The sequence below is a fragment of the Littorina saxatilis genome, linkage group LG12 (assembly GCF_037325665.1).
Source record: "Littorina saxatilis isolate snail1 linkage group LG12, US_GU_Lsax_2.0, whole genome shotgun sequence".
Lineage (NCBI taxonomy): Eukaryota > Metazoa > Mollusca > Gastropoda > Littorinimorpha > Littorinidae > Littorina > Littorina saxatilis.
Window position 1 is genome coordinate 81,940,018 of NC_090256.1, and position 17,860 is coordinate 81,957,877.

General features: G+C 41.1%; 1 protein-coding gene across 1 annotated transcript in view; it reads right to left on the reverse strand.

Annotated features, from left to right (window-relative positions):
• Positions 1 to 4,737: 4,737 nt before the first annotated feature.
• LOC138982928 (H2.0-like homeobox protein) overlaps positions 4,738 to 17,860 on the reverse strand; it is a 52,898-nt gene continuing 39,775 nt past the window's right edge. Inside the window, exons 2-3 of the mRNA XM_070356324.1 lie at positions 9,544 to 9,731; positions 4,738 to 7,922 (exon numbers count right to left, since the gene is read on the reverse strand). Coding sequence (XP_070212425.1) covers positions 7,155 to 7,922; positions 9,544 to 9,731 — 956 coding nt within the window. The 3' untranslated portion in view covers positions 4,738 to 7,154. The remainder of the gene's footprint in view (positions 7,923 to 9,543; positions 9,732 to 17,860) is intronic.

The window sequence follows — 17,860 nt, forward strand, 5'->3', positions numbered from 1 at the left end:
CTTGGTCTTTATATGTGCTCATCTCCGAGTCATTTGTTTTCTGTGAACTGTGCATGTCTGCATGGTAAACCCCGTATAATAAAAATATATAATCTCCGAACTCTGTTGTTTTTGTTAGCTACAGATGAACAGCTATATATAAGTAGCGTATTTTTGAAGTACTTTAAAACAGTACGATTCTCATGAAGCCGCGAGCGTTTAAAAACTATTCCACTAGATGTATTTATATAACATACTTGTATCGTTGATAAAAGAGACTGTCTTGAATGTAGCCTGCGTAGATTTGCATTATTCGTACCATTCAGTTTTGTCTGTGAGCTTTGTCTGTTACAAATCGTAATATACAAAAACATGACGAAATCTATTGTATAGTTGCAGGCTATACAGATAAATAGGTCATGCCAAGGATGTTAACGTAATTCGGATTTTTTTTTTTAAACAAGAAAATACACGTTTTGGCACGGTTAATTATAAACGAAACTAATACTCACAAGAAATTCGATCTATATCGGCCTTTTAAGTGGTCAAAGAATAAACGCAACAGACACAAATTGATGGTAGGTGTCGTGATTTTTTTTTTGAACGAAATCTTATCCAAAATACATGACATGAAAGCATTGACATGCAGTATAATTATGCAACGAGGATACGAACTCAACCAAAAGCTGTGATTTATATTTGAATTGTTGTATAGCTTCCGAAACAGAAGCACACAAAAATGCATTTCTTGTCAATCAAAATAGTACAATCAGTATGCATAGATGGTACATCTGGCGCCAGCAGTCGTCATTTCGGTATATAGAAGTGGCAAGCTTTTTTTTTATCATGGGCGGGAAAGGGTGATCCTAAGAACTGCCTTAATCTTCCTAGGATTGCCGAAACGTTTATGAAGTTGTAGAAGAAAATAAATCCGGCAACATCCCTGCGAATATATAGGAATGGAAATTATGACATAAGCGAAGGACACTGTCGCATACATGGTATCATGCAATTCTGAGGGTGTACACCACTTCAGTCTCACAATAAAATAAATCAAGGTTACTTACATATTCCTTTTAGTTTTAAAGCGTCAGTGCTCTGTCCCTCTCTGTCTCTTCATGCTACGGTGTGCCAGTGTGTGTTCTGAGTATGTACGGTGTGCCAGTGTCTGTTCTGAGTATGTGCAGTGCGTGTGTGTATATGCTTTCTTTTTTAGTTTTTTTTAAACACCATGACTTTTCACGCATTACTCGTTTATTGAGTGAATCAGGACTAAAAAGCCCAATCGTATGCTAAATAGAAAGGTTAGAAATACATTTCAAATAACTAAATTAAACATCAGAAAGAATTTATTTTATTTATCTTTATGCGAATAGGAAGAAGAGACTGCAGGTGGGAAGAATAAGAACAAGATAGCAATGAAAATGTACTACTCACCAGAAATAAATTCGCGTTTCTATTGTTCGTGTTTCTTCTTCTTCTTCTTCTTCTTCTGCGTTCGTGGGCTGAAACTCCCACGTACACTCGTGTTTTGCACGAGTGGAATTTTACGTGTATGACCGTTTTTACCCCGCCTTTTAGGCAGCCATACGCCGCTTTCGGAGGAAGCATGCTGGGTATTTTCGTGTTTCTATAACCCATCGAACTCTGACATGGAGTACAGGATCTTTTCCGTGCGCACCTGTTCTTGTGCTGGCGTGTACACACGAAGGGGGATAAGCCACTAGCAGGTCTGCACATAAGTTGACCTGGGAGATCGGAAACATTTCCACACTTAAACTACCAGGCGGCCGCGGCCGGGATTCGAACCCTCGACCTTCCGATTAATAGGCCGACGTCTTACCACCACGCCACAGCGCCCGTCGTTCGTGTTTCAGATGAGTACATTTTCATTGTCATCATTATCTCTATATGCATTCAGGGCGCTTACTTCCCTTTGTTTATTAGATCAATTAAAAGCAGGTTAGGCCCAACAAAAAAATAGTCTGTTTACGGTATCCCGACCGACCCTATTTTTTTGCGCGACCCTAGACTTTTTTTTGGCATTTGGGGAAAAAAAATAAAAAATTTAAAAATAAAAAAAGTCTTTGTTTTTTTGGCAAAATAACAAATATGGTTTTTTTTGGGAAAAAAAAAATAAAAATAAAAATATCCCGACCTACCGACCCTATTTTATTTTGCCTATGTCACCGTAAACAGATTTTTTTTTGTTTTGTGCCTTATACGCCTTGCTATAACAAAAGCACAATTAATCTTATTGTTCGAACGTCCCGTTTTCTTGAAAACCCACATTCATAAAGTGAAAACAGACAAATTATAGGAAGGATTGAAATGGCAATCTTTTGGAGAGAAAGAATATGGAAAATTGTTAACAACACATTCATTTTCTGAAAAGAATGTACCCGTAAAATCCCTAGCAAACGCCCCCCCCCCCCCCCTCCGCACAGATTTCGGGTACAAGTAGCTAGGGGGTGGGCGTTTGCTAGGTATACACCCCTTTGCAAGATAAAGTGTCATCACATTTTCACGAGAGAAAAAAAGTGATACAACATGTGATTTATGCAATTTTAATGAAAAATAAACACACCGTTTGTTTACACAAATAAAGATCATTGTTCTGTGATAGAAAAAAAAAGAAGAATAAAAACGGCAAACCATCGAACAGTGTGTACAAATCGTAGATAAAAGAGGCCGACTGTCTTAAAACAAATTTGTTAAAAAGCAAAAAAGGGGTGGGCGTTTGCTAGGTAGTGACCCCCCTGCACAACTTTTGGCCAAAAGTGGGGGGGGGGGGGGGGGGCGTTTGCTAGATACTGGGCGTTTGCTAGGGGTTTTACGGTATTACAAAGAATTGAAATAATAAAAAATTCAGGAGAGGCCGAGTTTTCAAAATGTTGATCATCATGCTCTCGATATACTGCTGCATGAAACGGATCGTAAGGAAAGGGGTAGGGAATTGATTTACTACTTCCTATTTCATCATGAAAAGGTAGATCTAATCACAGAATTAAATCCAAATAAATGCAACAGTCTGAAATTGTAAATTTACCATTTACAGCCTTCTCTCCAACCACCTCGAAAAAAATAATGATATCAAAATTATGGTAAACCGAACAGAGCTGCAATTAAGTGAATTGAGTATCACTTAATTAAACAACTTTATAGCGCCATACAAGTATATATTCATTTCCAGAGTGTTTTCTCATTGATGTATTTCTCATTAAAGGTCAACTGAAAATGTTTTGTGAATGAATAATTATTTACGTGTTTGTCAGAAGATTGTGTATACATCTTTCTCTCTTTTGTGACATTTCGCCCACAAAACAGTCTTATTTTTGGTCTTTTCATTTCTAATCCTAAATCAATTTAATGAGTCACAGATCGGCTATGTGGCTTATGTTCATTCCTCGCTCGTCCGTTAGTTCATTCGTAGTCGTTCGTTTGATCGTTCGTTCGTTCGTTTATTTGTGTATTATTGTTTGTTGCTTCGGTTGTTTTTTGTTTGCTTTTCTTTCTTACTTTCTTTTTTTTCTTTCTTTCTTTTTTTTCTTTGTTTGTTTGTTTGTTTCTTTCTTCGGTTCTGTGCATAATACAAATATGATGACAGTAAGAGAAGAAAAAGCTTTTAAACTACTACATTTTAACACACATTAGTTTAAAACTAAAGTGATCATCGTGTAGAGACGAAGGCCATGCTAATCATTAAGTCATTCAAAGATTTCTGTACTTGCATCACATCTGCTAGCTACTTCTTTTTGCAAACACGATCTAAAAGATCTCACACTTGTGATTACAAGCCCGAAGCCATTTTTTTTCGTAACAAAAGATGCTACATGTTTGATATAGGAATGAACTCCTCAACGATGAAAATCGTTGTATGTTGATGACTATGTGCATGAACAAGTAATTGCGTCAATGAGCAGCAAGTTTTTGTGTTTATTTTATTCTGTCTAGTATATAATTGTTTCACAACGAACAAACAAACTAACAGACAAACAACCAACTAAACTAACAAACAAACGAACAGACAAAATTACACCACTGTGGAAAGAAGTCTCAATTGCTTGGTTTAGGCAGGTGTCAATGTGATTAATATCTTTTCTTGTAAACCATTAATATTATTTGACTCAGAGACAGAGACAAGTGAGACAGATAAGACTGATGAATTATTTGATTTGTAATACATAAGGGTAGAAATGTTAGGCGCAAGCCTATACTTGCATCTAACCTTTCTTCATTACATGGATGTAAGAAACAAACACAAATACATGAGATAGAGATAAAGAGTTGGAAAGAGAGAGAGAGAAAGAGAGAGAGAGAGAGAGAGAGAGAGAGAGAGAGAGAGAGAGAGAGAGAGAGAGAGAGAAAGAGAGAGAGAGAGAGAGAGAGAAAGAGAGAGAGAGAGAGAGAGAGAGAGAGAGATTGAAAGAGACGCTTTGACGCGTTGAGAGTTTATTGTCCTCAGCTTTAAAAGCCCTTTAGACAAAGGGGATATAATTTACAGAAGAAATAAACATAACCATCTCTGAAAGCACACCCACACACAAACACACCCACACACTCTCTCTCTCTCTCTCTCTCTCTCTCTTTCTCTCTCTCTCTCTCTCTCTCTCTCTCTCTCTCTCTCTCTCTCTCTCTCTCTCTCTGCCACACACACAAACGCACACGCATAAAAGTGAAAGAGAGAAATAGTGTACACCTATAAAAGATAATTACACCAACACAATTCCGTCAAGAAAATAAAACAGAATCATTGCCTTGTCAAGTGGCGGCATATGGCACATTTATTAACCCATCAGTTCACATTGGCCAATACTTACAATAGTTACAAAAGCGTGCGGACAAAAATAAAAAGAATTTGTCACGCGTTGGAACAAATAACGCAATTTGTCACACGCTACAAATTGCAAAAGCTACTGTAAAATATAATCACCGCTTTCAACGGACACACAGACACAAATAAATTATTTTCGAAAAGTAATCAACATAAATGACATTCAAAACTGTGATGAAACGAGCAGCGTTACGTTTTATCCGATGCTGAACATCTTTGATTTAAAAAAAAAAAAAAAATAAATAAAATTAAATAAAATGATCTGACAGTTATTACAATAATTGTGGTTATTTAATAGCTCTCGGTAATCAAAGTTTCAATGAAAAAACATCAGGAACGTAATTATTATTTTAAAATAATAAAGCAAAAACATCTTTTCCACCTGTTGATAACACGCATCTATCCTATTATGAAATAATTCAAAATCTCAGTGTACCAGCTATAGTCAGTTGCTAAACATTGTGTCCAGCGGTCAAGGCATACACTTACACACGTGTCCCATTATAATATAGAAAGACAAAATAACATTCAAGAAGTTAGAATGAACAATCGTTGGACAAAACACCTGCAAAACGTTTCTCGACAAAAATAAATACTCAGTGTACATTCGTGCATTCACACACATACAAGCACACAGCCACGCATAATATATACCCTCCTGTACAGGTACGCACATTTCTACGCACACATTTTACCGGCAGTTACACACTCATTCACTCCATCCTGCTCAACCGCTGACTCACGAACGTGTTTTGTATCTACAAATAAGTATATACGTTATATCTGAAGCAAATTTAAGTCATATTAGTTGATAGTTGTTGATATTGTTTGTGTGTTTTTTGACTCAACATTATATTTGACACACAATAAACACTTGGTAGGTTTTTATTCGAGAGAGAAAAGTCGTATTTATCTGAACAGGGTTGGGTGGGTTTTTTTTCTCAATCATATCATTCTCACCTCGTCTATACTTTTAATACATGTAAGAACGTTAAAGAAAAACACGTAAAATAAACATAATAAAAAATAAATATGAATGTCAAAGGATGAAGATGATCATATTTCGTGTTACATGATTGTATCGAATTTTCCGCAAAAATACAAGCAGATGGCTAAATAACAAATAACAATAAAGATGAAACGCACAGAAACACAGATGAATAAATGAAGTGGATTTAATTTGGTAATTCTCACAGAGCAGATGATTTTGCCATCAAGTCGAAGCGTCTTTTATGCTGTAATTCACAGGTCACTCTACTGAGAACATTTCAGCGAACAAATCATTACGCGTCCAGGAGAGATTGTCGGCGTGTACACCGTCACCTCTAACTGGGGGCGGGGACGTAGCTCAGTTGGTAGCGCGCTGGCTTTGTAGCCAGTTGGTCGCTATCAGCGTGGGTTCGATCCCCACGTTCGGCGAGAGATTTATTTCTCGGAGTCAACTTTGTGCAGACTCTCTTCGGTGTCCGAACACCCCCGTGTGCACACATGCGCACGAAAAAGATCCCACGTTCACAGCGAAAGTCTCAGGGCTTGGAAAACACGAAGACACGCATGCATCATCTCTCGTCTCCGATTATCATTATCGTATTTCGATACTTTGACGAGACAAACCCAATGCTGGTGTGTCGAAGAAGACAGCCACAGCGGGCTTGTTCGAATCAAAGTATCACACCTTATCTTCAGCGTATTACCAATACATGTCCCAATATAGACCAGTTGGTCTAAGAGGACGTTAAACCCTAACAGTCAGTCAGTCAGTCACCTCTAACTGTGTGCCATAAAGGGGCTCCGCTCACATATGTAACTTCAGCAGGACCGACGACGCACTGCAGATTATCCCAGCCCGCTACACTTTGCATGAAAGGAAAACAGGCCAAGTACTCGTCATAATCCCCATCACGGCATAAATAATATGCAGTGCGTCGTCTGTGCCGCTGAAACTGCGCAGGTATATTCTGCCCATAAGCAGCATTGTCGCGCTCCTTCCATGTAAAAGTCAAATCCGTAAAGAAATATATACATGTAATCACATATTCTGACACTCACTTCGGTGTCCAAATCCTTTCTCCAACACAACGTCTAGAGCTGATACAGCTATTCGGCAGGAGAGAGTGAAAAAGTAAACACAAACCGAAAGCAAGTTTCTTTTTGAAGTCACCACTGTCCCTTGCACAGAAGATGTCGCCAATGATTTGGTGATTGATTTGGCTTGTCTTCTACTTTGGCTAAAAGTATGGTTGGCAGTGGCACACGCCTTGTGTTTTCTTCAGAAGAAATGACACAATATTCACACACAGAGAACTTTAAAATAAGTCAAAGAGAACACTTTCGCGTATACCTATGAATTGGCAGGCTTTAGCGACAGGTTTTCAGGTTCTTCGAATGTGTCCATATCCTCCTCCGCGCCTAATTCTTCCTTTTCGATTTGTCCGATGATCTTATTTTCTTCTCTGTGTTTCACGTGCGCGCTATAAGACGGACTATGCCCTCCTGTAGGAGACACAGGATACTTGGGACTCGGCGCAGGGGAAGGACAATTGCGCTGCGTTGGACTTGTCGCATCATCGTTCTGGATATTGTCAACATCGACACTGTCATCTTTGTTTCCAGCACAATTTCCCTCGCCGTCGTCGGAGTCCATGTCGTTGTTGTCACCAGTGTGGGCGCGGAGATGGAGACCCAGGCTGTGGTTGTTGTTGCTGGCCACCAGGCTGCACACGTTGCTGCTTCCGCTGCTGGCGTTGCTATGGCAACTTCCGGAAGGCGAAAGTGCGCCGGAAGCCGAGGTCAAGGGCAGAGAAGGTGAAGGTGAGCACGAGCTGGGACCTCCAGCGGCAGACGACGAGGTCGGGGAGGAGGGTGGGGATAGAAGAGCTCCTTCCCCCACCACTCCTCTCTCCCTCGCCTCTCGATCCCTCTCCGCCCTCCTGGCCTCCGCGGCTGCTTTCTTGAGGACCTGCTCGTGGACTCTCCGGAGCTGCATCTCCGCCACTGTGCCGATGAGGGTCTTGTGGGTGGGGTTTTTCTTGGCCGCTGTCACGTCGTTCTTCAGCTCCTCCAGGTCCCGCTTCAGCTTGGCGCGCCGGTTCTGGAACCATGTGATCACCTGCGGGAGGAGGATATCAAATTATATCAGTGAAAGTTGTGTTGCTTTTATCGATGGTTTTTTGGGGGGGTTCTTTTTGTTTGTTTTCTTGTATTTCTTTTTGCTTTTCTTCTCCGCCCTCTTCTTTCTTCTTTTTAATCTTGTTTTTCTTGTTGTGTTTCTCATGCTTGATCTTTAATGAAAACGGTCTCTGTCTTTACATCCAAATTCCCTTCGAATCCATGGGATAGGAGGCCCCACCTGAAGCTTATTGCTGTCAGCGTGTGAGCGATCTCATTTCTGTCAGATGTCCATGGGACTTGAGGTGCATGAACCTAATTTCACGCTCATAGATCTCCTCTGTCCTCCTCTCGCCGCCCCTCCCCCTCCCCCACCTCTTCTACCCCTACCCCCCCCCCCCCCCCCGTTTTCTTTGCTAATCTCCTATCTCCATACAGGTGGTCCACTAAGGTGATCGTTTGAGTGTCGTAGTCTTATCGTATCAGCGATCTAATCACGACCTAATAAATTAAAACATCTCTCTCTATCTCTCTCTCTCTCTCTCTCTCTCTCTCTCTCTCTCTCTCTCTCTCTCTCTCTCTTGCGTGACCTTGCATACAATAAGGCTGTCTTTATGTATAAAGTAGTTCATGGCGATGTGCCCAGTTATGTGCAATCCCATTTTACACATGTTACGAAGAGGTATGGGTCTCAAAATTTACTTCCTCCAATTCCTCGTATAGATCTTTATAAATCCAGCTTAGCTTTTTCAGGATCATCTCTGTGGAATTCTTTGCCAATAGAAATCAAACGATCCGCATCATTAAAGGCCTTTAAAAGGCAGTTGCACACACATTTGAGCACACTATAAACTGCCCCTGCTGTCTAGTTTCCATTGTGTACTCGGATAATGTATGCAATGCTCTTAAGTGTTTTGTTTTTTATGTTTATACTCGACCATTATTTTGATGTTTTACTAGTTTAATACTTTGATTAGATACTGTTCCTTTTAGGTATGAAATGATAGCATGTGCTTGTGTGTAGATATGCGAGCGCACGCTCGCGCGCGCGAGCATGTGTGTGTGTATGTGTGTGTGTGTGTGTGTGTGCATGTGTGTGTGCATGTGTGTGTGTGTGCATGTTTGTGTGTGCATGTGTGTGTGTGTGTGTGTGTGTGTGTGTGTTTATGTGTGCATGTGTGTGTGTATACGTGGGTGTGGATGTGTGTGTGTGTATGTGCGCAGTCTTTGCTTTCGTTTACAATTATTCTCTGTATATGTTCCAAGGACAGGTTGGAAGATTAGGCTAAGCCTAAAACCTTTATCCTTATGTAATAAAGTTCTGAGTTCTGAGTTCTGAGTTCTCTTTTTTTCTCTCTCTCTCACTCTCTACCCCCACCCCACCCCTCTCTCTTTCTCTCTCGCTCTCTCTCTCTCTCGCTCTCTCTGTCTCATTCTCTCTCTCACTCTCTCCCCCCCTCTCTCTCTATCTCTCTCTCTCTCAGTCTCTCTCTCGCTCTCTCTCCCTCTCTAACCCTCCTCTCTCTCACCCCCCCCCCTCTCTCTCACCCCCCCCCCCCCCCTCTTTCTCCCTCTTCTTCCCCGCTCTCCCTCTCTTTATCCCGATAGACTAACTAACCCACCTGAGCATTGCTGAGTCCCAGAGTGTGCGCGATCTCATCCCTGTCGGCGGGCGTGAGGTACTTCTGGTAGAGGAACCTCTTCTCCAGCTCATAGATCTGCTGGTTGGTGAAGGCTGTCCTGGACTTTCGCCGCTTCTTGGGCGGTGCGTTCTTGCCGAACAGGGCAGCCTGGTCTCTTCTTCTGGCGTCTGCAAGTACAGAGAGAACATGGAGAACATCAGCAACCTATATTGTTTTTCGTGTTATAATCATTTAATGTTTAGTTGAATCAAACCTGTTTTAAACCAACATCAGCAAATGATTGTTGTGTGTAACAAAAGAAAGGATTGTTACATTGCTATGATATAATATGATTGCGTGTGTTTGGTAACATATTTGAATAAATCGTTTTAACCAAGAGAATGAGAGCAAAGAATTTAAAGAATAAACACGAAATAAGGAAGAGAAATTGAGTTCGTCAGTTTCATGCAGCACAAGTGATGCGTTGCGCAAGACGGACTGCGAAAAATACTTATTTCAAACAAGTATAGAAGAGCAAATTACACACACACACACATGTTCAGAACTTCAGTAATCTGCAGGAAACAGCCTGATTCAAATCAGTGGCCGACAGAAGGCGAGGTCTTCTAATGTTACGCCATTTAGTTGTATGCTGTGTCGCCGACAATGCAACAAGCAAAGCTAGCGATCCACCCCACCTCACCCACCACCACAGCCACCCCAAACTGGTAAAAGCAACGCTATGAGTACACTGACCCCCCCCCCCCCCCCCCACGAATAAACACACACACACATACAAACACACACACACACACACACAACAAACATACACACACACACACACACAGTACAGACCAAGACAGAGCCGACAGCGATCAAGCGAAACTCCCCCTCCCCAAACCTCTTTTCCCCCCACCCCACCCCACCCCACCCCACCCCTGATCATTTCAATCACTTTACCCGCACGTTGCCCCACCCCGCCCCTCCCCGCCACTGATTACAGACCACCCCGACACCCGAGAAGGACATCACACGCGCCTGTGACGGGTGGAATCAGATACCCGCTTCTAATAGAGTAAACCAACTCCTGTTCGCCTGAATTTAGGGCAACGTTCGCACTTCGTACCAAAGCCCCTGGAAACTGGTCACTGAGATCCTTATTCTACGGAGTTAGTTTGAGTTTTCTTTGGGGTGAGTTTGGGGCGCATTGGATGACCTGTTCCGGGCCAGGTGCGCGCGTGTGTGGCACTGGTAATGCCCGGGGGGGGGGGGGGGGGTTACTGTATTCTTGTGTTACGCTTGACAGACTGACCGTTGTGTTTTACAACTGCAACGATATGAGTAGCACACACACACACACACACACACACACACACACACACACACACACACACACACACACATTTTCGCTTCATTTGTGCAAGTGCGTCCTGGCAACAACCGACATCAAAAATTAGAAGAAAGAAAAAAACTAAAGAAAGACAAATATATTATGTATAAAAAAAATAGAAGAGGGGTAAAAGAAGCATGCACAACAGTGATTAATTAATGGCTGGTAATTAAAACAACGGGCTCAAATGGTGGGAACGGTGAGTGATTTAGAGGCTTGCCTCACACGTTGATTCCATTAGTTGAGGCGCGGTGAGATTTTCATATCATGCCACCAAGTTAGCTTTCCACTTTTCAGTATCTGTCGTGCCGATTTCGAGGAATTGTCAAATTTACAAAATCGGAAGAATTTTGCCAAATCTGTTTGTGCAAAGGATTCTCGCTCTCTTTCTCTTTTTCTCTGTCTCTCTCTCTCTCTCTCTCTCTCTCTGTCTCTGTCTGTCTATGTCTCTATCTCTCTGTCTCTGTCTCTCTCTCTCTCTCTCACAAGCTCGCTCTCTCTCGTTCTCTCTCTCTCCCTCCCCCTCTCTCTCTCTCTCTCTCTCTCTCTCTCTCTCTCTCTCTCTTTCTCTCTCTCTCTCTCTCTCTCTCTCACTAACTCGCTCTCTCGCTCTCTCTCTCTCTCACTAACTCGCTCTCTCGCTCTCTCTCTCTCTCTCTCTCTCTCTCTCTCTTTCTTTCTAGCTCTTGCTCTTCCCCTTTGTCTGTCTGTCTGTCTGTCTGTCTGTCTGACTGACTGACTGACTGTCTCTCTCTCTCTCTCTCTCTCTCTCTCTCTCGCTCTCTCTCTCTCCCTCTCTCTCTCTCTCTCTCTCTCTCTCTCTCTCTCTCTCTCTCTCTCTCTCTCTCTCTGACTGACAAGCCGCCCCAAGTGACGTCATGCGAAACCTCCCCCCTGGCTCGCCGTGATGCCGCAGTTATCGGTCTTGGCTGGCTCCTCTCGCCTAGTGCCTCGACAAATTAAACTGAATACGACCCCCACCATCTCCATGACAGGGTCAGACGGGGCCCAACAAAAAGAATCAGACCCAGTTCTTCAGTCGCTGGCGACAGGAGACTTTGTCCATGAATAGAGCAGTTTGTCCAGAACGTCAAAACGCTTGAAAGAGGCCTTGTCACCCAGGCCCGCTTTATTCGGCATATTATCACCCGGCTCATATTTTTTACCTTCTTTTCCCCCCTGCATTAGTAAAGCAGGTATAGTTGTGTATATGATTGCTGAATGCCGCGGGGGAGTTTGAAATGTCAGCTTGGTATGTGTTTCATGTGATTTTTTTTAAGCTTTTCCGTGCTGTGTCAATAACCAACTAGGGGAAAAATTCAAATATTAATAAGGATACTTCTGATGATTGCAACAACAACAACACAAACGACATAAAACATAACAAGACTTTCTTGCATACAGAAGCGAACACAAACATTGTGCATTCTTTGAATTAATCTAATACTGAACAAAAGACGATTGTAAACAATTCTGCCAAATTGCATTGTTTTCGGAATTCTCTTTTGAAACCCAAATCTGTCATTAATAATTATTTGCAAGCCAGTAGAACATGAACAGAAAAAAACCTTGGCATCAGACAGTAGTCTTATAGTCAAGAAAGTTTCTTAAAAGTAGCCATAACCGCGAGCATTCAAAAAAAATACTGGCACCCACGAAGCAAGGGTAATATGGTGTTGATATCCCATATTAGACAACGACACGTGATATAAAACGCATGAACAATATTAGCGTCTATTAGTCGCTGACTCAGACGGCGTTGACAGCCAACATTGTTAGCAATGTCCGCGTGCGTAAAATGATATTACGAATCTGAATATGGGCATGACTGAATATATAGCCTGCAGTGGTCTCGCGATAATCCTGTGTGTGAATTCTTGCTGGTCTGCTTTGTATCACGAAGAATTTGTTCTGAGCAGACAGTGCATAGGATTAATACTTCTTTGCAAGTAGTTCTCTTCGTTGCAGATACAACGGTAGCACTGCTTTTTTCTCTTCTACTCCTACGTTCTATATTCAGCACTGAGTAAATATTCACTTTTTTTTTCTTCTTCTTTTCTATTTTATTGTTGTGCTTATCCTCTAAGTTTTTCCGCAAGCATCAAAGATACTATATACTGGTTATTATTTTTCCTCTGTATACACACGAAGAAATATCCAATTTAAAGACTCTCGCAATTAATTTCGTTATAAAAAAAAAAGTTTTTTTTTTTTAAAGGAAATCAAACCCAAAATGACAAGAGAGAAAAATGTCAGAAAAATGATGCAAAGCATCTTGACGCATTCACAAAGAACTTCTGTAAAACAACCCATAAATAGAAATAGCGCGTGGGGGCGAGGGGTGGGGGTGGGGGGTGGGGTGGCAGAGATTTACGTACAAAGGATTATGACAAAGATCAAATGATGTTTAGTTGCAGACAGTGTGATCTGTTCTTTAAATCTGACAAGCATGAATAAAAGCATCAGTACAATAATCGTTTCTTTTAATAACCATGCTTGCACCGGGTTTTTCAGCTGCGCAAAAAATACCCGTGTGACTTGGAATAATAGGCCGTGAAAAGTAGGATATGCGCCGAAATGGCTGCTATCTGCTGGCCGATGTGAATGCATGATGTATTGTGTAAACAAAAATTCCATCTCACACGGCATAAATAAATCCCTGCGCCTTAAATATGTGCGCGATATAAATTGCATAAAAATAAAAGATAAATTAAAATCCCTGCGCTTAGAACTGTACCCACGGAATACGCGCGATATATTGAATTGATTGATTGATTGAAAACATGTTACCTGCAATATACCAAACTCAGCAATTGGACTTTAATTTTAGTCGCAGGGGGTGGGGTGAGGGAATGATGGACGCGAGGAACACGCCTAATGAAACGCGGCAACGACTAAACAAACCAATCAAGACGTCCATTCTTGATTCTCTCTGTTAAAATGACGTGGCATCTCTGACGCAAAATAAGCAACAACAGAAAACAATTAAAGAAGACGTCACAGTGCAAAGAATAACTGTATTTGTAAGTCCCTTCGTATGCTCCTTTCCGAAGAAATGACGAAGAGTTTCGAGAGAATGAAGTTTGTCACGGTGACTTTGTCATGTTAGCAGTGGATAATGACTTGTGAGGTCACCGCAAGGCTGTGTATGTGTCGCTATCCTACACTATTAAGTGTTCATAATGTGAAGCAAAAAATGAAGGCTGCATGGCTAACAATGGCACTGTGAAGCCTGCAGATCACAGCTGTTTGGGTGGCCAAGACGACAACAGGTCCCCGTATTCATACGCAGAGATATATAGTCTCGACTCTCCCCGTCATTCACACACATCACACCAAATTATTACTCCGCTAATCCGGGTTCTCATCGTGCATAACTTATAAGGCGTACTTGTTACGAAGTTTATGACTCCGATGGAAACAGAGATTCACGGCGCAAGGTTCTTTTGAACACAGATGTAATTTCACCGGCAAAACTTTTCTGGTTCGTAGAATCAGTCATGGGGGGGATAAAGATAACGAGCGACGTGAACAAAAAGGGACATAACCTGGCAGTAAAACGGAACTCCCTTTAGCGCATCCATATAACGTCTTGCGTTGTATATATATAAGAGAGTCCCATTTTGAAATGTCGTGTCGTTTTTGTCACCATATCGGTAAACCGAGTCCGACGTATAAGTGTATCTGATTAGAAAAGTGTATGAGGGTGACATTATAGCCCCGCCGAGATACACCCCAGATAATCTGAAAAGGATGGATATCGTGAGGTATTTTTCAATGTGTGTGTAATTTTTGTTCTTTTTAAGAGGGTCAGAACCCGAGCGTGCATGCACGACACAGGACTGGAAGTCGTGTGTAAACGTAACAAAGAATAACATGAATTTACCACACAAAAAATGTAAAAGCAAGTAAAAGAAGCGACTACAAAAACAAGAAACATCAAAACCCAAAATAAAGAAATAAAAATACAAGCGAGCAAACAAAGAAACAAACAAAAAAGACCAAGAAAGGTAACAAACAAACCGAACCTAAAAAAAAAACCTTAAAAGGACACCAACAAAAACAAAAAAAATATTTTCTTTAACGAGTTAACTCTTCTACGTGCATGATGCTGGTGTAACAATGGAGATGGATTGTTCTAATAAAAGAAATTCATCTCGACTGAACTGAAATCATTGGGTTAAAAACCTTTACACATGTATGCACGCGTCATTGAAAATACTCAACCGAAACACAATCGCAACAAAAATTAAAATACATGTAAGCCTACATTCTTTTAAAATGCATTGGGGATCAAGGAAAGGTTTGCTTTTATTCTCCTTATGATAATATCTAAAAATGTCCTCAACGAAAAATGAAAAATCAGAGACAAAAAATAACAAGATCTAACAAGAATGTATCCCAATAACCTCGGCCGTTTGTACAGATGAATATCAGAAGCACTATTATTACCACGCAGCGATGTCGTTTGGCGTTGGAAGTCGGCAAAGCACCGAAGCTTATTTTCAAATTGCCAAAAAAATGTTGGCATCATTTCGGCAGATGTGTCGCCCCTTATTCACATAGTCGGAGGGGGAGGGGTGGGGTAGGAAGGGGGGAGGAAGGGGGGAGGGGGGGGAGTGCCTGACGCCAGTGACTGCCGTAAACTTTTTTTTGTAACTAAAAAAAATCCTGCCGAAACTTTTACGGCTATTTTGGCAAGTTCAGTTATTCACCGAAAAAAACCCACCCAAAGCCAGTCTGCAACATCCCTGCATGCCATGCAGACAATAAATATATTGTACAGGTAGACCACAGTACTATACCATTTCATGCAGGGAAAGGGTTTGCTGCGTCATTAGACACAAGGTATACAACAACGAAGGAGTCACACTTTATACACAGAAATTTGCATGATCTGAATGATCATCGCAAACTGGCAAGTATCGTATGGCATATAACTGAATAGCAAATAAATGCTATCTAGTTATTATCTTTACTGCCACGTTAACAATGGCGTCTAAAACCAATCAAGGTAGTTTTTCATTCCGTCGTGAACCACTTGCGAACTTGATACTGCAGATTACTTTGTAAGCTGACATAAAATACAGCATGCAAAAATATGATAATTAAGGAAAGTTAAAACAATCGTAAAAAATGGCTAACATCGACACTTTGCATGACAACGGTGTAAGAGAGACAAAATCACCCATAAAAGTAGAAGAACAGACGATCGTGAGTTCAGAGCAAGAATTACAGATACATGGTAGGGTGTGCGAAGGAGAGGGTGGGGCAAGGCAGGTGGGGAGAGAAGGTTTGGGGGAGGGGGGGGGGAGTAGGGATAAGGGGCATTATAAATTAAACTTCATTTATCAGCTCCAAAATCTTACAGTTTAATGTTTTCTTCTCTTGCGATCGCAAAGGCAAAGTAACATGATCCTATACAGCCATGCACTTTACGGCTACACATACGGTTCAAGAGTATGCATGCATGGATTGTGTGCAGCTGCATGTGTGGTGATATATATATATATATATTCAAGTTTTATTGTGAGTCTGATGGCTTCAGTTTTGGGTCATTATGTATGGGACAGTTATATTTGCGGGGAGAAATTGTTGCATTTTAAGATTCAAAAGATTTTTCCTTGTCTCTTTTGTTCTTTTTTCCTTTTTCTTCTTCTTTTTGTTCCTGTTTTTGGGTTGTTTTTGTTTTTTTGTGCATGAGGTATAATCCAGGCTCATGGCGCATTCACAACAACGTTGCATTGGACCTTCATCCTCTGTCGTTTTAGACCGCTTCTATAGTGTGTAACAGGGTTGAACTTGCATGTGGAGCGGCCGGAAGAGCGAACATAGGCTTATATGTGCACAAATCAAACCATAAGCACGCACATAATTATTAATATAAAGGTATATGAACGCGTGAGTGTGTGCATCTGTTTGCAACGGAGAAATCGTTTCTTGGAACACAAACTTCAGTTTTATTTTGTGCGTACTTGCTCAGTTATATACAGAAGATTTATATATATAGGTGTGAACTTGTGCTGGGAAAAAATCCAAAACTAATCAACACGAATTAAAAATGTAAACTGTGAGCAAGCGCATGATTATTAACATTAAGGTGTGGAACGCATGTGTATCTGTTTCCAAAGCACAAATCATTGAAGTAACCCGCGCTAAAAAAAAAAAATTTAAAAAAATATTTTAAAAAAAATATTAAAAAAACGTTTTGGGAAAAACACAATGAGACACGTACATGCAAGCACGTGCAGTGTTTCACTGTCAGCAGAATGTGTGTCGATAAAACTACAATCCGTTTCAAATTTCTTTTCCAAAACGATTTTTACACGCTTACAGATCATGCTCGGCGATATACAGAAGAGTTTAGGTGAGAACCTGTGAAGTGGGAAAAGCATAACGCACAAAAACAATTAAACACGAATTAAGAGTACAAACCGTGAGCATGAGCGCATGATTATTAACATAGAGGTGTGGACGCATGTGTATATGTTTCCAAAGCTCAAATGATTGAAGTTACCCCCGCTAGGAGCTTGGAGGGAAAAACTAAAGACAGAGAGACGCGTGTATGAGCACGTGCGGCATTTCACATGTGTCAGATGAATGTGTCAGTTAAAGCACTATCCGTTTCGAATTTCTTTTCCCCAACGATATTTACACGTGCACACGGGTAACCGCTTGAATATGTTAATTAATCCTTAATTGATTAACACAATAATAAAGGAAAACAGCACAAAGACGGAACGTAGCTAGCATGCAGTTACAATGAAAATCAATTATGTACACAATAAGAATAGCCTTGTTTTGTCTCCAACACTTTGTTTCAAATTAAAGGGCAAATCTAATAAATAACAGTGCAACACTATAGAGCTTATGGTCACACTTGAACTGCAGCTGAAATGTTGTGCTGCAGTTATATTACGTGATGAC